The 20,869-nt window shown below is 37.3% G+C and overlaps 1 protein-coding gene across 1 annotated transcript in view; it reads left to right on the plus strand.

Annotated features, from left to right (window-relative positions):
- The first annotated feature begins 1,409 nt into the window (after window positions 1-1,409).
- SUCLG2 (succinate-CoA ligase GDP-forming subunit beta) overlaps window positions 1,410-20,869 on the plus strand; it is a 318,225-nt gene continuing 298,765 nt past the window's right edge. Inside the window, exons 1-2 of the mRNA XM_049777671.1 lie at window positions 1,410-1,608; window positions 1,642-1,724. Of these exons, the coding sequence (XP_049633628.1) occupies window positions 1,410-1,608; window positions 1,642-1,724 (282 nt within the window). The remainder of the gene's footprint in view (window positions 1,609-1,641; window positions 1,725-20,869) is intronic.

Here is a 20,869-nt window from a genome sequence, read left to right on the forward strand (position 1 = left end):
CTCCTGTTTAATTAAAAAAAAAAAATAAAGAAAAAAAATCTTACTGGATTACGTGAGATAGTACAAGGGGTAAGATTGCTTCCTTAGCTAACAATCCATCCTGGTTCGATCCAAGCATTGTATGCTACCTGAACACTTCTAGGGGTGATCCCTGAGCATAGACAGAACCTGTGTGAGCACTGAAGAGTCTAAGAACTGAGGAGTCCTAGATCCACTTGCTACCAGATCCACTTATTTCCTTGCCTTCTTCTTCAAGTCTCAGCTCATATATATCTGAGCAAACCTCCTTGATCCGGAACGGTAGCAGGAGTATCTTGGACAGTGAAAGCTCTGGTGTCTTTTCTTTTTTCTTTTTCCTTTTTTTTTTTTTTAAATTTTTATTGTGGTCAAAGTGAATTACAAATATTTCAGAGAAATATTTAAGGTACATAGTGACAATGAATGAGGGGCATTACCAACACCAGTGCTGTCTTCTTTTCACCCTTGTTCCCAGCAAGCATCCCATATCATCCTTTACCCCTCATAATGCTAGTGTAACTGGTCCCCACTTATACAGCTTGTTGTAAATTGGGTATCGATTCTGTTGTCGTTGACTTTGGGTTTGGTATTCAAGTCTGATCATTTTTTTTATTTCCAATTAAAGTTCATAGAACTGTCTGGTCTTGGTATCATCCACCCCCCCCCAAATTATGAAGTTGAACAAAATGTTACAGGTCCCACTCATCGAACATATTTTGGCAAATGACTTCTTTCTTTCTTTCTTTCTTTCTTTCTTTTCTTTTTCTTTCTTTCTTTCTTTCTTTCTTTCTTTCTTTCTTTCTTTCTTTCTTTCTTTCTTTCTTTCTTTCTTCTTTCTTCTTCTTCCTTCCTTCCTTCCTTCCTCCTTCCTTCCTTCCTTCCTTCCTTTCCTTCCTTCTTTCTTTCTTTCTTTCTTTTCTTTCTTTCTTTCTTTCTTTCTTTCTTTCTTCTTTCTTTCTTCTTTCTTTCTTTCTTTCTTTCTTTCTTTCTTCCTTCTTCCTTCTTCCTTCCTTCCTCCTTCCTTCCTTCCTTCCTTCCTTCCTTCCTTCCTTCCTTCCTTCCTTCCTTCCTTCCTTCCTTCCTTCCTTCCTTCCTTCCTTCCTTCCTTCCTTCCTTCCTTCCTTCCTTCCTTCCTTCCTTCCTTCCTTCCCCTTCCTTCCTTCCTTCCTTCCTTCCTTCCTTCCTTCCTTCCTGTCTTTTCTTGCAAACACTCATTGCAATCACTAACCCTGGCTTGGCCCTGCAAATCATGGTTCAGTTCCAAACCCTAGGACCTCATCTGGGACTTGGGATCGCCTTTGCTCACCAGTGTGTCACCGGCGGGAGGACCAGTGAATAGTCCTACGATTACTGGGGGGGGGGGGGGGGGGGGAGTTAGCATTGGGGGGTCCATGAAAACTCCAAACGGTGGCGGTGGTGGTGGCTCCGTGGGACAGACAGCCTCCAGCTGTGCCCAGGAGTTGCAAACCGCCGGGGAACAGCAGCCAGATGCTTGCCCTGCGGGTGCAGCGGGCGGCTCGGCTCCGGAGGCGGGCTCAGCTGGAGGGGACCGCCCCTGGGCCTCCCCTTTCCTTTTCCTTGCCCGCGCTGGTGCAGCTCCCCGGAGAAGGTTTCCTGCTTAAGATGGCGTCCCCGTTGGCAGCGCAGCTGGGGAAACTTCTGCAAGTCAGGGCCTCCGAGCCCCGCTCCTTGCAGCCAGGTCCCAGGTGAGCGGTGCCCGGTGTTAGGAACTCCGGGAAAGGTGCCCGAGAGAGTGCAGCCCTCTTTGAGACGCCTCGATCCCTCCTCCTAGTCCTGCCCCCATCCTGGAGACAGTTGCTGGGGTGCCCCACTTCTGGAGGCGGTGCAAGGTGCAGCCCAGGGACTTCCAGGTTTGGGGTCGCAAATGCAAGCGGACCCCCTTCAGGTTGTGCATGCTAGTGCCAACGTGCCACTTTTAATCTTCGCTGACGTGGGTTTCCCTCTCACGCTGATGGCATGCCTGGTATTACTATGCCCACGCGCTGCTGGCAAGTTTAGGAACAGTTCCCAGGACTGGGCTTTGGTGTCCTGAGTTGCTGCTGCGTCTATTGTGCCTTGGATTTGTCTCTATCCCCTTGCGCATTTGTTAGGAACGCGCAGACTCCTTGATTGCATAATTGCATAAGGGATTTACTTTTCGGAGAAAACTTTTTTTTTTTTTTTTTGCTGTCTGCAAAAAAAGGGGGGCACGGGTTGGTAAAATGCAGGACAGGGGAAGGACGGAGGAAAAATAAAATGGGTGCAGTGGTGGCAGGAAATGTGCACTGGTAGAAGGGTGGTGTTATACATGGCTTGATTGAAATTTAATCATGAACAACTTTGTAATTATATCAAGGCGATGCCATTCAAATGTATTTATTAAAAGTGGACACAAATTAAAAAAAATAAAGCAGGAATAGTGTCACAAGAGCAGATGGAAAAACGCAACCCATCCCTCTTCCCTCTTTCTGTGGCCCACTAAATACTTGCTATTAGACTTGGTCACCCATGGATTTTACCTTCTGTTGGTGTCCCAAAGCGAAGTAGTCAGGGGGGCTATATGAGTTGGTGATGACTCTTGGGGAAATGACACGGAAGGCACTAGACTTTTTTCTCCATCAATTTTGGGGGGGGGGCATAGCCGGTGACGCCAGGGGTTACTCATGGCTATGGGCTTAGAAATCGCTCATGGCTTGGGGGACATTATGGGATGCGGGGGATCGAACCCTCAGTCTGTCCTAGGTTAGCGTGTGCAAGGCAAACCTGTCCCTGCTATCAATATATATATATATATATATATATATAGATATACATACATATATAATACATATATACATATATAATATGTATAATACATATATAATACATATATAATAACATATAAATACAGATATACATATATAATATATATGTATATATACTATATATATATGTTGGTTTTGGGTCACACCCGGTAGAGCTCAGGGGTCACTCCTGGCTCTATGCTTCTATGCTCAGAAATCGCTCCTGGCAAGCTCAAGGGATGCCGGGTTTCGAATCACCGACCTTCTGCATGCAAGGCAAATACCTTATCTCCATCAATATTTTCGGAAAGAAAGCACAGTGGGACTTAGGGATTTAGCTGTATCAGAGTATTTGTCCTTTTTGTTTGTTGTTGTTCTTGTTTGTTTGGGGGCACACCCGGTGATGCTCAGGGGCTACTCATGGCTCTGCACTCAGAAATCGCTATTGGTTTGGGGGACCATATGGGACACCTGGGGATCGAATCGAGGTCTGTCCTAGGTTAGAGCTTGCAAGGCAAAGGCCCTGCACGCCACCACTCCAGCCCTTATTTGTCTGTTTTTAATTGACTAGAGGAGGCAAATGATCACTCATGCAGTTTGAACCAGGATAAACAGAGCAGAGCTTTTGTTTTTGTTTTTGTTTTGTTTTGGTTTGGTTTGGTTTTTGGGCCACACCCGGCAGTGCTCAGGGGTTACTCCTGGCTGTCTGCTCAGAAATAGCTCCTGGCATGCACGGGGGACCAAATGGGACATCGGGATTTGAACCAACCACCTTTGGTCCTGGATCGGCTGCTTGCAAGGCAAACGCCGCTGTGCTATCTCTCCGGGCCCCAGAGCAGAATTTTAAGGAAAATTTTGACTACATTTCCTGACTTCTCATTTCTCTGATTTTGTTAATGTAAATTTAAAACGCTCCAATACTAATTGCTGTAATAGAACAATAGGTGCTTGACAGTATTGTGGATAGCAAAAAGATTGGTGGGAAGGTTTTGTCTAAATAAAATCACTAGTTATTATAATGGAGTAAGGAGAATACCTCCAGGTGATCAGGTTTTATTCATTATTAAAATGTTATAAAAATACAATCCAGTAGCACTAACACTGAAACTTGTATTGATGAGAAATAGCCCTCAGGGTAGTGAAAACTCAAGCAAAGTAAGTAATAGTAGCACGAAAACTAAATGTTTAACTGACATATGAGGCAGCTTTGATTTAATTAAGTCATGGATCAAGTAATGGGAGCCTGAACACAAAATTATTAGGAAATCTTGCTGTCATTTAAATGCCCGAATTTGGGAAGAATACTGAGTCAAAGACTTACCTCACTCATTTAGTAACTTTGATTTATGTACTTGTGTTTCACACAATTCTTAAAAGAGGAGAATAGGGCCCTGAGTACAGCAGGTGGGTCATTTGCTTTGCATGCCCCAAACCTAGGTTAGATTTCTGGCAATGCATGTGATCCCACAGTGTGCCAGGAGTAATTCTTGACTGCAGAGCCAGGAATAAGCCCTGAGCACCACTGGCTACAGCCTAAAGACAAACAAAAAAACAAACAAACAAAAACCTACTTTCTCTTTGAGAAACACCCCACACAGATACATAGACTAGTTTTTCAATCCTCCCCATGGTTATATTTAATGTTTACCACGTGTGAGTGTTAAATATCACTGAATTTTTCTGCTCTTATTGTCATAGTTTTGACACTGATTGCTATTGTATCCTTCATTTATTTTTACGTTAGCATACGTATTCTTATATTTAACCTACGGCATTTGGTAGAATTGTTCTGGACACAGATTTGGGGATGGTGAAGAAGACAGGTAACTTCTCAACTCCATGCTACTCTGTCCCAGAGGTCCTCAAACTTTTTAAACAGGGGGCCAGTTCACTGTCCCTCAGACCATTGGAGGGTCTTACTATAGTAAAAACAAAACTTATGAACGAATTCTTATGCACACTGCATATATCTTATTTTGCAATGAAGAAACAAAACAGATACAAATACAATATGTGGCCCGCGGGCCATAGTTTGAGGACCACTGGCAGAGTTTGGGAATATCTTGACTATGTCTTTGGGCAATAATAAAGAAATTTTTAGTCAGTGATAAAAGATATAGAAATATAAAAAAGATTCATAGGACAGAGAATGAATAGTTGGGCTTAGAGTATAAGTACAGGTCAAGTGACCAAGGAATCCATATTTAAGAAGGGGCTTGAAGCCTCATCCCCCACCCTTTCTCCCTAGGTAACTTGACCTTACCTGCAAGGCCCCGTCCATTCCTGGGAGGGGTCTTGGAAAGGTAGATAAGCCTTTGGCCCAGGGGATCAGGTTTTGGCTCTTTAGGTCTTTGGCCAGCATGGAGGTCAAAGGAAAATGGCTGAAAGGAGTTAAGTTGCAGGGCTAGCGAAGAATGGCTGTGCTTGAAAGGTTATGATGTAGGCCATACACGTGTGGTAGATAGGGCGTGAATAAAGCTGATACTTCCAGAAGCCTGCCTGTGAGTGAGTTCAATACCCTTCGCTTTCCTGAACCCCAGACCCACCGGTTGATGGGGGATGAAGCCACGTGGCGGGGGCCTAAGGACAAAGGCCTCCATCCTTCACCATCCAGCACCATAATTAATTATTTGGTACTACAGGAGCTCTTTGTTTTGTTCGTTATGTACCTATTATAGGTAAAAAAAAATTGATGAATATTCATAGATGTTATCTTCACAAATGGTTAGGTGACCAGAGGTACATAAAGAAAGAAGTTAGCAATCCACAGGGCTCATTGATGTTTGTTTCTTCCCTATGAAAAGTTTTACAGTGCACTAACTTACACAACTGTTCAGTAATTTTATTATTTTCTTTATGTAATTAGAATAATACAATAATTGTACACATGGGATCTAGAGGGTGATTTTCTGAGGTGAAACCTGAATCAAATCTGCAGGGAAAGAGTGTATTTGGCATAATGGGCAGCATGTACAAAGACCCTGAGGTAGGAACGAATGGGGGATGTTTGGTTAGTTCACAAGGAGAAAGTTGATATAGATGTAGTTTGAGAGATAGGGACACACAGAGACTGATATGGAGTTTTTAAGAGCATAAATTATAGATGGCATTCCCAATATTCAAAGTAAAAACTATTCATTGTCTAATAATGATTCTGGCTACATTCAAAGAGAATGCATTTATTACTGAATGGTGTATTTTTTACATATGTAGGATAACTTTGAAAACTTTTCTAGGGAATGTTGTTTTATAGATTCAGTACTCTAATAGAAATCTCAACATTCTTGGGTATCTTTGGCTCCTGGCAAACCAGGACCATATTGCTGTGTCTAAATAGTAGGCAGGAGAACAAGTTATTATGGTATGTGAGAGTGAGATACAGCAAGGTGCAAACATGGAAGCAGAAATGAGCCCATTCAGTGGCTGATTTTACAGGAAATCTTTGCAAAAGGCACCTAGTTTAAATAGTTCATAGTAATTCTAAGCATGACACAGTAGCCTTTTGAGAATTTTCTCTTAGTTAATGGCAGTGTGAAAATCATAAATCTGTCCTGAAGTATATCATATATCTATTTTTTGTTTCATTTTGTGTTTTGTTTTTTGTTTTATGGGCCACACTCAGTGGTGCTCAGGGGTTACTCCTGGCTCTGCACTCAGAAATTGCTCCTGGCAGGCTCGGGGATCATATGGGATTACGGAAAATCAAACCTGGGTTAGTCCCAGGTCAGTAGCATGCAAGGCAAATGCCCTACCGCTGTACGATCACTCCAGCCCCCTACATGTCTATTTTAAAAGAATACTGCTTAACAAGTTTCTGTTGTGTACTTTAGAACATGTGTCTATTTCAATGTTCTTTTTCCAAAATTTGGGAAGAAGAAGAAGGAGCCAGGGTTTTTGGCAGCAAAGGAGAATATTTTGTGCAACTTCTTATCATCTCATTATGGCCGTAGAAAGATGTCCTGGAAATTGTATCTTTACTCTCTACATTCTTAGCTAGAAAAATAAACATCTGATTTAAAAAAAATACATAGAATTACAGCAGCAATTCTGCTGTTCGAAAGGAAAATTTGTCTGAAATACTTTAGACACTAAACTCTTGACCGTCTGTGTGGAGGAGAAGAGCTGTAAGTGACAGCTTGTGTCCCAAATTGGCTGTGCTCATGGTAAATGAGGCATTTCTTTTATGGGTGAGTGATGGAACACAGTCTTGCAGCAGTGAAAACTTTGTTGCTCTTGCACCCTGGCCTAATTCTGCAGGCACCTTGCCCAAAAAGTCATGGAAATATCTCTGATTTGGGGGAGAAAGAAATAATGGGAATAGCTGCAGATCATTTGTCTGTCAACTGCTCTACTCACTCTGGAATTGTAACTAGATATGTAGCTTGATTGATGGAAACATTTCACCTAAAGAAATGGATAGAATTTTCATGTTTGAACCAATGTTAAATAAATATAGTAATCAAACTTTGCACAATAATACCCTGAATTAGTTTGGTGAAGAAGGATCTAGGAGGGCATTTCAAGTCGAATGGGCTGCCTGCAAAGGGAGTGTGAGAAGATAAGGCATCGGAAGCAGTATAGAGTAACGCAGGATCAGGCTCTAGAAAGCTCAGTACTCTAGTCTGGGGGATTCTAGAGAATCTGGAGGTGTAGCTCAGTGATCAAATTTTTAGTGAGACAGTGTAAGATTCTGGTTCTATCTCCTGCTCTGATGAGAAAGAACAACAACAACAAAAAAATGCTTTGTAAATCAGTTACATCCGGTTAATTTTCTGAGCACTCCCGGGCCAATGCCATTCCATGATAAGTTTTCTAAAGGCAGAAACTGTAGTGACATTTTCATAGTGAACTCAGAATTTAAGAGAATGTTCTGAATATCCATGTACCTCAGAAATTTGAGTCATAAAATTTGGTGGATACAGAAGGAAGATTCCCAGACCTCAGGGGCCATTAGTGGCTTGGAATTAATAATTACACTGAAACACTGTGACAGTATAGTGATGCTTAGGTCCTTGTTTTATAAGATGTAGTACTTGTCTGTGGATTGCTGTTAACCTGATTGATACACTATTTTCTCGGATGTCATACAGACCTTTCTTTAAAAACCCCTTCTTTTAAGGATTGTCCTCTACTCTTTTCCTGCTGTATTTCAAGAACCAGGGGCATGTAGTTACTTCATAGGAAAAGTTGAGAAATGATACAAATAGACAGGAAAGAGAGGAAAGAAGAGTTACTTGTGAAAGGCCTTTCATAATAGCAGCACTGTTTATTCAGTATTTTTGTTGTGTTGGAGCCTGTGGAAGTCAGGTCTGCATAATATTCTTTAACCCAGATGCATTTCTGCAATTTTTGTTTTACATAGGGGACCCCCATGCCTCATGAATTCTGTAGTAACATGTTTAAAATTCCAGCATCAAGGAGTCAAATGTCTCATGTGGATAAGCTTCCTAGGCTTTTAAACCAGAAAGTTGTCAGTAAAAAGAACATGTTTGGGCTGAGCCAGCCAGTTAAACTGATCACCCGTAACATGGTGACTGGCACCATGTTACATGGATGTGTGTTCACTCAGATAGACATCAGCTCTGCTGCATTGCCTTCACTCCTTTCCTACCCAACTGAAGCGTGGAAGAGGGTTTGAGTCCTGGATGCAAATTGAACTAAACTCAAATTATGTATCTTCTAGTTTCTTTCTCACAAATTATTGAACTTGAGTGAGTTCACTATTTTTGGAAGGAATAGAACTTGGACTTGAAATATGACTCAGATCATAAGAGTACCCAGCACAATTGAGACTCTGAATTTCCAAGTGCAGCCAGAGTGAGCACTGAACCATTTGGCATCTATTGCTGAACTGAGCATTAAGGAGTGTCCCTTGTGTCCCTCAAACATAATCCAGTGTGCCCTTATATAAACACAAAATATAGGGAATAATTCTGACAGATGGCTGCAAAGATGAAATAAAATGGTATGTAAGATATTTAGCATTATGTGATTATTTCTCTTGAAGTGAATTTAGAGCTAAATTTACTTGACTTTCTCATACATATAAAACTAGAAGAATATTTTCTTCTCCAGTTAAGAGATGTTTTTTTTTTTTGTTTGCTGCCATCAGAGGGTTCAATATTTGTATGGTCTCTCCATAGTTTTTTATTTAAAACTAAGTTGTTTAACTGCAAACACATGTAGGCCTTTGTACTGGAAAAGTACAAGGCCTTTGTACTGGAAAAGTGAAAAGTATAGACTAGTTTGTGGTTTGTTTTGACTTTTTTTGTTAACTGCATAAGAAACCAAATGTATTAACTGACATGTTATCAGTTTCTAGTATGGAGGTATCTGAACTGGTTTCATATGCTCTGATTTCACACTTTCAGTATGTTTGATAGCTAAAAAAGTACACCCCCTCAAGTATGCAGACATCCTTTGCTTTACTGGTTTTTGTTTTACTGCACTTAACAGACTCTAGGTTTTAATAAGTAGAAGGATTATGGCCACCTTGTGATAAGCAAAGATATTGCTGTTATTTTTTTTAGCAGTGTGTGCTCACTTTCTGTCACTGTGCCATATTTAATTAAGATCAAATTTAATTAAGGTATGCACATTGCATTTTAGGCATATTCTCTGAGCAGTTGAGTTGATTGCAGTACAGTGTAAGCATGACTTAAAACTGTTTTTTAACATGGTTAATACCAGTGTGGGGGGCTCAGGGCTCTCCTTAATTCTTGTCCTAAGGTCTTGATTTGGACCTTAACATTTGGTGTGAGGGTCTAGCAGCATGGTGTTTTGTTTCAGGGAGGGATTGGCAAAAAGCTGGGCCACACCTAGCTGTATACAGAGTTGAGGGTCTTGGACTTGTTAGGTATGCATCCTACAATTGAACCTCTCTCCCAATCCCTGTAAAAATAACTTTGACATATGTGCACAGAAAGCAAACTATGTGTAATTTGCTATAATGTGATTGTTGATTTATTGCCATGGAGTGAAACCCGACTACTCTAAGATATACCACTAATACTATGAATGATTGAAATATTTGAAAGATAAATGCTTAAATACAGTCTCCAAAAGGTAGTAATTTTTTTTGGCATAGTATTGCTTGATTCTACATACATGTTAAAATGTATTGGTGTTCTTGGTAATTTTTAAAAAACATTCTATGATATTCAAATTGTTCTCTTTTTTGGTCACACATTAAAAGATACTATTTTCTTATACTCCTTTGAATGTCCCTCTTTTGATTTTTAAAAAAAATTCATGTGACATTTTTCTGGTGTGAGAGTTGTGCAGAGAAGTTACAATGGTCAAACTGTTGGTTATTCTTTTACTTACTCTTAGTTTTGGGGCCCCACTGTTGATGCTCATGGGTTATTCATACCTCTAAACTCAGAAATTACTTTTATGGTAGCTCTTTGGACCATACAGATAGTAAGAATTGAACACAGGTGACCACATGCAAGGCAAGTTATGTGACCTGCTGTACTATCTCTCTAGGCCCTGTTTACCCAATCTTTGTAGCAATCACATGAGATGTGGCTATTCTCAGAATGCATCTTGGCAGTTGCACTCAGAAGGGTGAAGTCCAGCTTCTGGTTCCAGGTTATAATTCCTGGAAAGAACTTCTGGTTAGTCCCCCAATAATAATGTCACATTTGGAACTCAATTCCTGTGTGCTGGTTTCAGAAACTGTTGCATGGCTTGCTGTTGACTTAATATCCACAGTATTGATTGCCTTTGAACTGTGTGTGCCAAAGACTTGAGGTGGAAGAACAGACTATTTCACTATCTGTGCCAAAGGGCAATTTGCTGGCACCCATCATTGTCTGAGTGCTGGATATGAAATTTTAAAATAATACTAGATATCCTAACCCCCAAGTTATCCCTCCAGACATTAACAGCATTTTTATTGGAATGGTGCAATATTTTCTGCCCTACTGTAATTGCTTTGTGTGTGTGTGTTTTAATAAAGGAGACTAACCTGAATTTACCTATTAAAAAAGGACATGTACTTGAATTTCAGTTTAATTATCTTTACTGTTGCTTCCTTTATGCCTCTTGTTATTATGTGAACTTGTTGTTTATTCATGCTAATTTATCTTTATAACTTATACCTACACATGCCTGTCCATTCCCACCCTTACTTCAGCTTCCTGTGTACTTATCTTCTATTTCCGTTTTCTATATCTCATAAATGACTATCCTAACAAAATTTAACTGATCTAACTCATCCCCCTTTTCTTTTTCTACTTGTAATTGGGTCCCTGGCTTCTGGAGGATTGTTTAGCTTTGCATAAAGGTGCCACCTGTGTCTGAGGTTGGCCAGTGCTGAAGAAGAGTCATGTCTTTGGTCTCTATTTCCAGCTGCAGTGTTGGTGGCAGGATCTTATACATCTGGATCATCATCATCATCATCATCTTCTTCTTCTTCTTCTTCTTCTTCTTCTTCTTCTTCTTCTTCTTCTTCTTCTTCTTCTTCTTCTTCTTCTTCTTCTTCTTCTTCTTCTTCTTCTTCTTCTTCTTCTTCTTCTTCTTCTTCTTATTTTTTTTTTTTTTTGTTTTGGGTAATGTCAGTAATGTTCAGGAGTTACTTCTGGCTTTGCACTCAGAAATCACTCCTGACATGCTCAAGGACCATAGGTGATGCCAGGGATGTAATCCAGGTCAACTTCATGCAAGGCAAATGCCCTACCCATTTTCCTATTCCTCTGGCCTTTATTTTCTCATTTTTTATCAACTTCTGTTTTATTTAGCTTCTTTCATTCAGGTTTGCATGTTCATAGTTGCTTTATTTTCTTTTATACATTTCCCAATTTATGATTCTTTTATTGCCCTACGTGAACTCAGAGCAGAATGATTAAAGTTAGAAAATGGGAGATCATAAGAGGCCAACACGGCCATCCAAAGAGCCATATAAGTATTTCCAAGACCTGCAGATAAAATAAAGGGCTTTCCCTGTATTTGAGATACTGTCCTCTCTTTGTTGCTGAGGTGAAGTAGCCTGACTTCTCTTGGTTCACATCCACTTTGGGCATCCCCAAGAGAACTTGTTTAGGTTTTTTTGTAAGGTCTTTTAGTTTTTAGGTTTTGTTTTTCCCCCAAGTTTTCTGACCAGTCAGTAAGAAAGTGCTCTATTGGTCTGGTCTTATTTTCAGTTGCAATTACCCTTATTAATTTAAATATGATGAAGAAGGATTGAATAATTGGTTGTTGAATAGGTTAGTTTGAAGCTAATGTAGAAATCTTGTGACTGGTCCTAAAAGAGGTTCTTACTATAAGTTGGAATTGTGGATTTTTCAGTACCTCCAACGAGCCTTTTAAAACTAGAAGCTTTCCTATAATTCACCTCACTTTCAACTCTGGAGATGAGAGTTTTAAACTGGAGATTAGGTAACTTTACTTTCTCATGTCTCATTCTCATGCTTTCTTAAGTGAGCCAGGGCATAGTTGCAGGACTCATTTCTTTCAAATTCTGCTTGAGGACATTGTATCTTTTTTATTACAATCATAGTTAAGAATAGAGAAAACATTTTTCATAATTATTTCAGGATAATAGGCATGACTAGAAGTAAACTGCATTGAAATCTTGCTTTCAACATTTAATATAATTGTTATTGAGTGACTCACTTGTATATCTCTATTGTATGATGCCTTTACTTCTTCATGTTTTATATTTCAAATCTCTGTGTATTTTACAAGTTTGGTTGATAGGGTTTTGATTTAAAAGAAATTCTTATCCTCTTGACACATAAAGGTGGTACAAAACATTTTATTGGTGTCTTGAATGTAAAGAAATTTCTCTGCCACAGTTTTCTCATCTAAAAAGCAGGGAGACTTAGAAAACTCACATCCTAAAGTTACATTATATTATAATGACTATTACTGAATTTATATATATATATATATATATATATATATATATATATATATATATATATATCATAGCACTATGATCAAATGAAAAATGAATATTTCATTTATTAAATTTGGCAGGAACTACAATATTGATAATTTATTTTCAACACTTTCCCTATAGTCCTTCTTATCTGACCCTAATGACTATTCACATAAAAGTGTGAACAAAGCTAGGAAATCTAGCAATCATAGAGGTGGGTAGATTATTTTGAAGATAGGAGTCATTTTCAGAAAGAAATACAGGTTTTCCTTAGTGATGGAGAGCTTTCCACATTTTTAGAAGGAAACTACTTTTTGCTTAATGCTTATTTTTTCTTAAATATTTTATTTTTATATAAATAAAGAACATATTTATTTGCTTATCTTTTCTCTTGCAATGGCTGTCAAGTTACTACACTACAACTTTCTAGATTTTGAAGGAATTATTTGGATTAATTTACCTTTGAAAAGAAGCCAGAAGAAAAACACATTTAATATGCACTCTCATTTCAGCCTTAGGGCATATGTAGGCCTTTAATAAGTAATATAAAGAAATCTGAGAGTTATTAATTATTTTTGATGAAAGCAATATGCTATTTATGGTGAGTGTTTCTTTGTTAAGATTTAGAACTCTTTATGAAGTGATAGATATATCATTAAAATCGAAAACCAACAATACAGGGAAATGAAAAATAATTTTTCATTTTTCACTTTTTTATAATTAGCATGGCAAAATACATTTTCCTAATTGGAAAAGCTAGATAGATTTTGAAATGGTGCATTTATAATTATCCTCATTAATTTAAATAATGAAGAAAGATTGAATGAATGGTTGTTGTATAGGTTAGTTTGAAATAGAGGTGGAAATCTTGTGACTGGTCCTTAAGGAGGTTCTAACTAAAAGTTGGAATGATGGGTTTTTCAATACCTCCAAGCAGCCTTTCCAAACCAGAAGCTGTCCTACAATTCAGATCACTTTCAACATTGGAGGTGAGGGTTTTAAACTGGACATTAGGTAAACATCAAACCCATAGGCCATCCTTCCTGTCTATTTCAGACACCACTCTCAGCTCCAGGTTGCCATCTGATCAACTGACAGCAGGTTGCAGTGACTTCCTCACTTGGTTCAATTTGCTAGAACAGCTCACATAACTTAGAGAAACATTTGACTTAACAGATGAAACATTTATTATTAAATTCAAGTACATCCAGCTGGAGAAAACACTTAGGGTTACATCAGCGTGGAAAGGACTACATGGTGCTCTCAAAGTGAGCTAATCTCTCCAGCTATTCATGTCTTCAGAAATACATGAAAAAATTGCTTGTTATTGTTCTCAGGGAAATTTTAAATCAGAATGAAGATCACCTCACACTTGTGAGAATAGCCTATATCCAAAAAAAACAGAAATAGTTCTGGGGATATGGCCGGAGAAAAGAACTGTATATCCACTGTTGGTGGAAATGTAAATTAGTTCAGCCTCTATGGGAAAAGTATGACATTTCTCAAAATAAGAAAAATGGAACTAACATTTCATTTGGCAAGTCCTTTCTTAAGCATCTGTCCAACTAACAAAACACTAATTAGCAAAAGCATATACCCCTATGTTAATTATGTCTTATTTATAATAGCCGAGACCTGGAAAACCGAAGCACCAATGACAGATGAGTGGATAAACAATATACATATATGCATACATATAATGTATATATAAATATAAAATGGAATAGTATTCTATTATAAGAAAAATCAGAAATGATGTTTTGCTACAGTAAGTGAACTCAGAAGGACAAATGCTGGAAGAAGAGTAAAGGAACAAAAATTGTTTACTTGAAAGTGAACCTAGATTCTGACTGCAGAACAGAGATTCTCCAGAAGAGAACTGAAGAAACTATGGTGTAGGGGTTGAGCGGTATTAGAACTTTAGTGTTGAATGTGGTATGTTACTGCTATGGTCCTAAAACAATTAAACATGTATACTCTTGTTAACTTACTTTTACTTCCATAAAAAATTAATTAAAAATGTTCAATGTTGGGGGCCAGAGAGATAGTTCTGCGGGTAGGGTGCTTAGCTTACATGCAACTGACCCAGGTTTGATTTCTGGCATCCTGTGTGGTCCCAGAGCCTGCCAAGATAGATTCTGAACATAGAGAACCATAGAGCCAGGAGGAACTGAATTCAGCCGGTATGACCCAAAAAGCAAAAGAGAAAAAAAAAGTTTAATGATCTCAGATTACATTTATAATTAAAATATTGAATCCAAAACTCTTATCAGTGGATATTGTAAATGTAGTCAGTGTTGTGGATGCTTCCTTATTTTGTGATACAGGTTCCTGGTGAAGAATTTATGAATCATATAACATAGATTTTGTGTAAATTCATAAAATATTTTAATGTAGAGTAAAACTCAGGTAAACTTTAGCTAAAGGTGATGTAAAATGTTACATTTTCTTATCCATCAATTTGTCTCAAGTGAATATGGTATTTTATTTTTGTTATTAATATCAGTAATGGTATATTTACAGTAACTGATAAGTACAGTAGTCCTTGAAAATAGTTTTTCTTTATTTGTGCCACAGAATTAATCAATGTATTTCAAGGCCCTTTTAAAATAAGCCATTGTAGAAACTCTTTCCTGGAACGTTGAAGATCTAAATAGGTAACTTTATGATAATTTAAGTAAAATTAATAATGAATGCAGAGCTATGATTTTATAATCAAATTGTCAGCCATTCAGGAATATAGCAAAGGACTTGCTTTGTTTTTATTTAAAGTTTGGATCAAGAAATGACTTGTATGCCTCTGAAACTTTAATTTTGCTCTCTGAAGCTTTCAAAAGTTTCTAAAAATATAAATATTTTAAGATGCTTACTTTTTACCTTTCTATTGGAAGATATCCATAATATAAAACTTATCTTTAACTCTACTTTTTTTTGTTATGACAGGCATTCACATTTTGGGGCAAATATTCATTGTTCATTCTCAGGAATGCTCTTTCTAGCTACTTACCATCTATCTATCCATTAAAATACCGACTTCTTGTTCTCCACTCCTAGTTCCTGGAAACCATGCTTCTGCTTTTTCTGTATTAAACTGAATATTTTAGGAGTCTCTTATAAGAGGAGCCTTACAATATTTGTTCTATTATGTTTTCTTGGAACTTAGATTGCTTGGTATTTTGTGCACATTTTTCATCCATGTTGTAGCTTGTGTTTATTTTCTGTTTAATAAATTTTGAAGGTCTCCCAAGTGTTACTTACCAGTTATTTTCAGCCAACTGGGGCTACTATTCACTGCCAGAGGGATAGGATATATCTCTAAATACCTACAGCATCCTGGTGGTAAGGGGTCTTTGGGGCTACAATTAATATTGCTTGGAGCATGCAGACCTCTTGGGGAATTGGGAATCAACAAATAACAGGTATTTAATAATTACTGTTCTTAAAATCTAGCTCCAGAAAATTTTTCATAAGCAGGAAAGTATTCCATTGTATGGACATATACACTTCTAATTATGTATGTCTTCATCAGTCTGCATTTTCTTTACTTCCATCATTGGGCTATTGTGAAAATACTGCTATGAATATGGGAATGGCACAGTGTTGTAAATTCTACACTGTGCTAATTTTATTTTAATGTTCGCCTGAGTAGAAATGTTCCTTGGTACGTAGTGGGAACATTCTGTTAGGGATGCCTTGGATTTTCATATTCTTTCAAAATTTCACATTTTACCCATCTGCTAGAGGTTCTCATTACAAGCAAAATAAGAGCTTTTATCCCTCATGGATAGATGGCTGGTGGCTTTAGAACTCCTGCTCACAGGACAGTTGCTTTCCCCAAGAACTCACAGTGCAATCACATGGAAATAGAGGAGAAATAGCAGTTAATTGAAGATATGTTTGGTGTCCCAAGAGGACTTCCCAGGGATCCAGCTAATATACCTGTAGCATGTCTCCTAGCTGGTTCCTAGTGTTTTTTGGATAACCTGATGTTGAGTGCCCAACAAAAAACACACCTGATTTTTATCTAGTCTACTCAGTGGGCTAGTGCTGCTACTATGCTTTTGAGGAGAAATATTTTATTGGTTCTTCATGGCAACCCTAAGGGTAGTCACCCATTCTCAATGCTAAGTTTCACTGATTTTGAGGAACAAATTGTGTTCTAGATAACTCAAACAACTTCTCAGTTGTCATAGCTGTTGTCCAACAAACTGAGGAATGCTTCTCCATTGGTCTATCTAGATGTGTCAGTTTTATGTTGAATTGTGTCCCCTCCCCATTTTGCATAATGAATGTTTAACCCTTTGGTCATGCAGATGAATGTGATATTTTTTGAAAATAGAATCGTTATATAGTTTGAGATCAATAGGGTGGCCCTTCATTCATGAATACTGGTGTCCCTCTTTGGTTTTTTTTTTGTTTTTTTTTAATTTATTTTATTTTATGAGCCACACTCAGCAGTGCTTAGGGTTATTTCTGCTTGCCTCTTTGCTCAGGATTATTCATACAGGTGTGGAATAATTTGGGATGCTGGAGATTCCATCAGCCATGTGCAAGGCAAGTGCCCTATATGTTGTACTATTGCACTGTCCCTTGATTGATGTCCTTTTAATAGTGGGACATTTAAGCCCAGAACTTCATGCAGTCAGGTTACCATTTGAATGGCAATTGAGATGAGTACCTGGGTGTTATTTCTTTATACAGTGGAATTCAAGTTCACCAATAAACCACTAGAAACTATGAAAGAATTATTGAACAGAATGGATTCTCCCTTAGATTTCCTCCCCTAATCTCTCCCTTTCCCCAGTAATCTTATGATCCCTTGATCTCAGACCTGTTTCTTATTTTAACTAGCTCCCCCACCTGTTTATGATATTTGTTACAGCAACTGTAGCCAACAAACACAATGGCTTTCAGAGTTATGCAGTGTGCAGCCTATGTTCCTTATTGTGTTTTTTACCTATCTACCTAGATTTAGAGTTGTGCAATATACATAGTGCAGGCTGTGTGCCTAATTATGCTTTTACCTAGATAACTTTCAAAGTCCCTTGAGTTTGTGCTCATGATAAACTTTTCCCTCAGGGTTGCCCGCAGAGTTAGCTCGTGACCTTGTTGTGATGAGTGTTTTTGCACTGCTTCATATATATACATATTTATCTTTTAACAAGAAACTTGAGCCCACTGTTGGATTTTGAGAAGCTCTGATCATTTCCTAAACTGAAATAGATTTAGAGTTAGAACTAAGAAATATATTTCAATGATTGAGGTATAGACTTTCATATCACTTTCCTGATAGAATTTCTAGAAATATTTTCAACTGTTGGAAGAAATTAGACTAATTACTTATTCAGATAATAATAAAAATACTTATTCAGTTTGTTTTGGTATTTTTTATAATATGCTTAAAACACAGTCAACCTTTTTTTAAAATCTTTTTAAAATAAAGTACTCCATTTTTAGAAATTCTTTTTATTTAGACATCCCATCTAAGGTTAAACAAAGAAATTTGAACTTATGTTACATGTCTTTGGGAAAATAATTACATAACTTAATCCAGCTCATTATCAGAAGACTGACTTATCAGAAGAATTCTAGACCAATGATACTAAGTACTCTAGAAAACAGTGAATTTACTCCAGCTGATTTGTAACTAGAAGAATGATACTAAGAACTATATGTCTTCAGTCATTTCTAATTTTATAAAAGCTACATAACTTCATCCATTTGATTTGGTAATCAGAATCATAACTTTAAGAACTGTTTTATTTCAGTAGAATAAAGCTGAAATTTAGGAATAATCAGCATGCAATCAAAAGCTGATTATAAATGAAAAGTAATGAATATAAAGTGAAATCAATTCTGAGGGTTATAATGAAGGAATAAAAGGAGTAATAGAAGTCATTGAAAAGGAAAGTAATAAAGTGAGGTATGGTTATGACAATAGGCAAATAGTGAATGAGAATCATTCAGCAATGATGAAATTCATTGCTGCATTTTATGAAATTCTTAAATTTGGGGGAGTATGAAGGAGAGGAAATATGATGAGAATAGCAACCTATAGATACAATGCCATAAGATTAAGACATTTGGGAACGAGTGATTTTATTTTATTGAGATTGAGCCACATCTAGCTGTGCTCTGGGCCCTGATGTCACTCCTGCAGGTGCTGGCAGTGGTGAGGCATATACACAAGGTCTCAACTGAAAGTCTAAGGCCACCTCTCCAGCCCCATATTAGGTTTTCAGTGATGAGCCACATCTTCGTTCTAATACAAGATCACTAGTATGTGATTTTTTAACTGAAACACTTATACAATATTCTTAGGATTCATTAAATCACTTAGCACTTATTGTACATTGATTATGTAAAGGAATTATATTAGATGCTTGATAAACATACAATCAGATGAAAGCAGTGCTTCCAAGCAGTGCATTCAACATACCCTTAATAATGCACATTATCTGCATTAGTACTGGGACGCAGCCTCAAAGACCAATGAATTTCATGGTAAGGGTATTAATTGCCTTGAAATATATTTAAAAACTTCACATTTTATCAAAGAGATATGTATGGTTCTTGGCCACTGTGTTTTTATAGTCTCTAGCTCTGGAATTTTTGCCTGTTCTAGCTAAATTGAATTGATTTTATTTTAAAATTATACTAATAGTACCTTCTACTTAAGTTGAATAGTTTATAATAAGTTAGGCAGTTATATAAATTATCCATTGAAAATAAAATTGTTGTGGACTGGAGCAATCGTATAGTGACTAGAGCACTGATGTGTGGTTGATCCTTGCATGCCATATGCCCCCAAGTACTTCCAGAATGGCCCAAAAGCCAAAAAAATTTCCTGGATCTGGCATGTGGCTTATTGTAGAACACTCACTTCATTCTTGTGATACCCTGAGTTCATTCTCTAGTCCCTGTAAAGCCAGCAGTAAAAAGAGGTTGAACAAACATAGTCTCAATGTTTTCTGGATAATAGTAAGATAAAAGTAGCTGACTGCTATTTGAGAATATTGAACTGGAATAGACCTAAAAATTTCTTGTCAATTTGTGAGTTCTCCTAACATATCTATTTAGAAGAGATTTTGAAGGAGGAAACCTGGGAAGACAATTGGAGAAATGAACCAGCAGAAGAGGCCTAAAAAAGCTACGTTATACAGCTTGAGTGTGAAGTGGTTATTTTTTTTTTATTTACACGGGGCAGTTTTGAAGATTGCCATAAGACATAATCAGAATCGGTTCTATGAGGGGCAAGAGAAGTTGGAGATCTAGATATCTTAATCTCTTTCACATATAAAATTAAATCTCCAAGTTTCTGATTCTTTGTCATTAAGGACAAGTGAATTCCATCTCCAACTCCAACCTCATATCAAAGTCACACAATCTTTCAGAGAGCCAAAGTTTCAAACTTGAATGTAGTCCAGTCTACTCATTTGTTTCTTTGGCATCATATTTAAGAATTTGCCAAGCCCTTAATCTATAAGATTTTCTCTTTTAAAATATTTTATAGTTACATTGAAATATTATTTTATTGTGAATTAATTTTTATCTCAAATATTTGGTCAAGAAAAAATTATTATGTTTGTTGTTTCCTAACTATTCTTTACCTGAAAGAATCATTGAGGTTTACAACTGCTAGACCTTTTGACACCATATGTTTATAAAATCAGTGGCTTACAGAGAAGTTGAGTGTAACAAGCCATTTCTACCACCTTGGTCAAAATAAAACGTGGACCTCTGTATACTATCGTGCCAGGTATTTTCCCTTTTACTCCCTATAAGGAAAATGCATTTGTATCTTTGCGTATTTTTAAGGCAAATGTGAAAGTTTGGTGTCTCTATATAACATTACTTTGTTTTTTAGCATTACTGAATTAAGATTCTAGAAAGTGATATTGAACATTTAGCTTAACATTCCCATGGTTGTTAGGCTCATAAACCCTGGTTGATTTCTTCTATCTATCTGCATTATAAAAGATATTACTTTTGAAACTTTGTACTTTGAGAACAGCAGTTTAGATATTTTTTGTTTGTTAGCTTTCTTCCTACCATTTAAAAATGGACCATAGGAACCTGGAAAATATATACACATTGGTCACAGTTTTGATAACATTTATAGCATGTTGATCAAATAAAAATTGCTGAAATGAGTTCTAGTGGTTGAGGATAATGGATTTGT

The sequence above is a fragment of the Suncus etruscus genome, chromosome 7 (genome assembly GCF_024139225.1).
Source record: "Suncus etruscus isolate mSunEtr1 chromosome 7, mSunEtr1.pri.cur, whole genome shotgun sequence".
Classification (NCBI taxonomy): Eukaryota; Metazoa; Chordata; class Mammalia; order Eulipotyphla; family Soricidae; genus Suncus; species Suncus etruscus.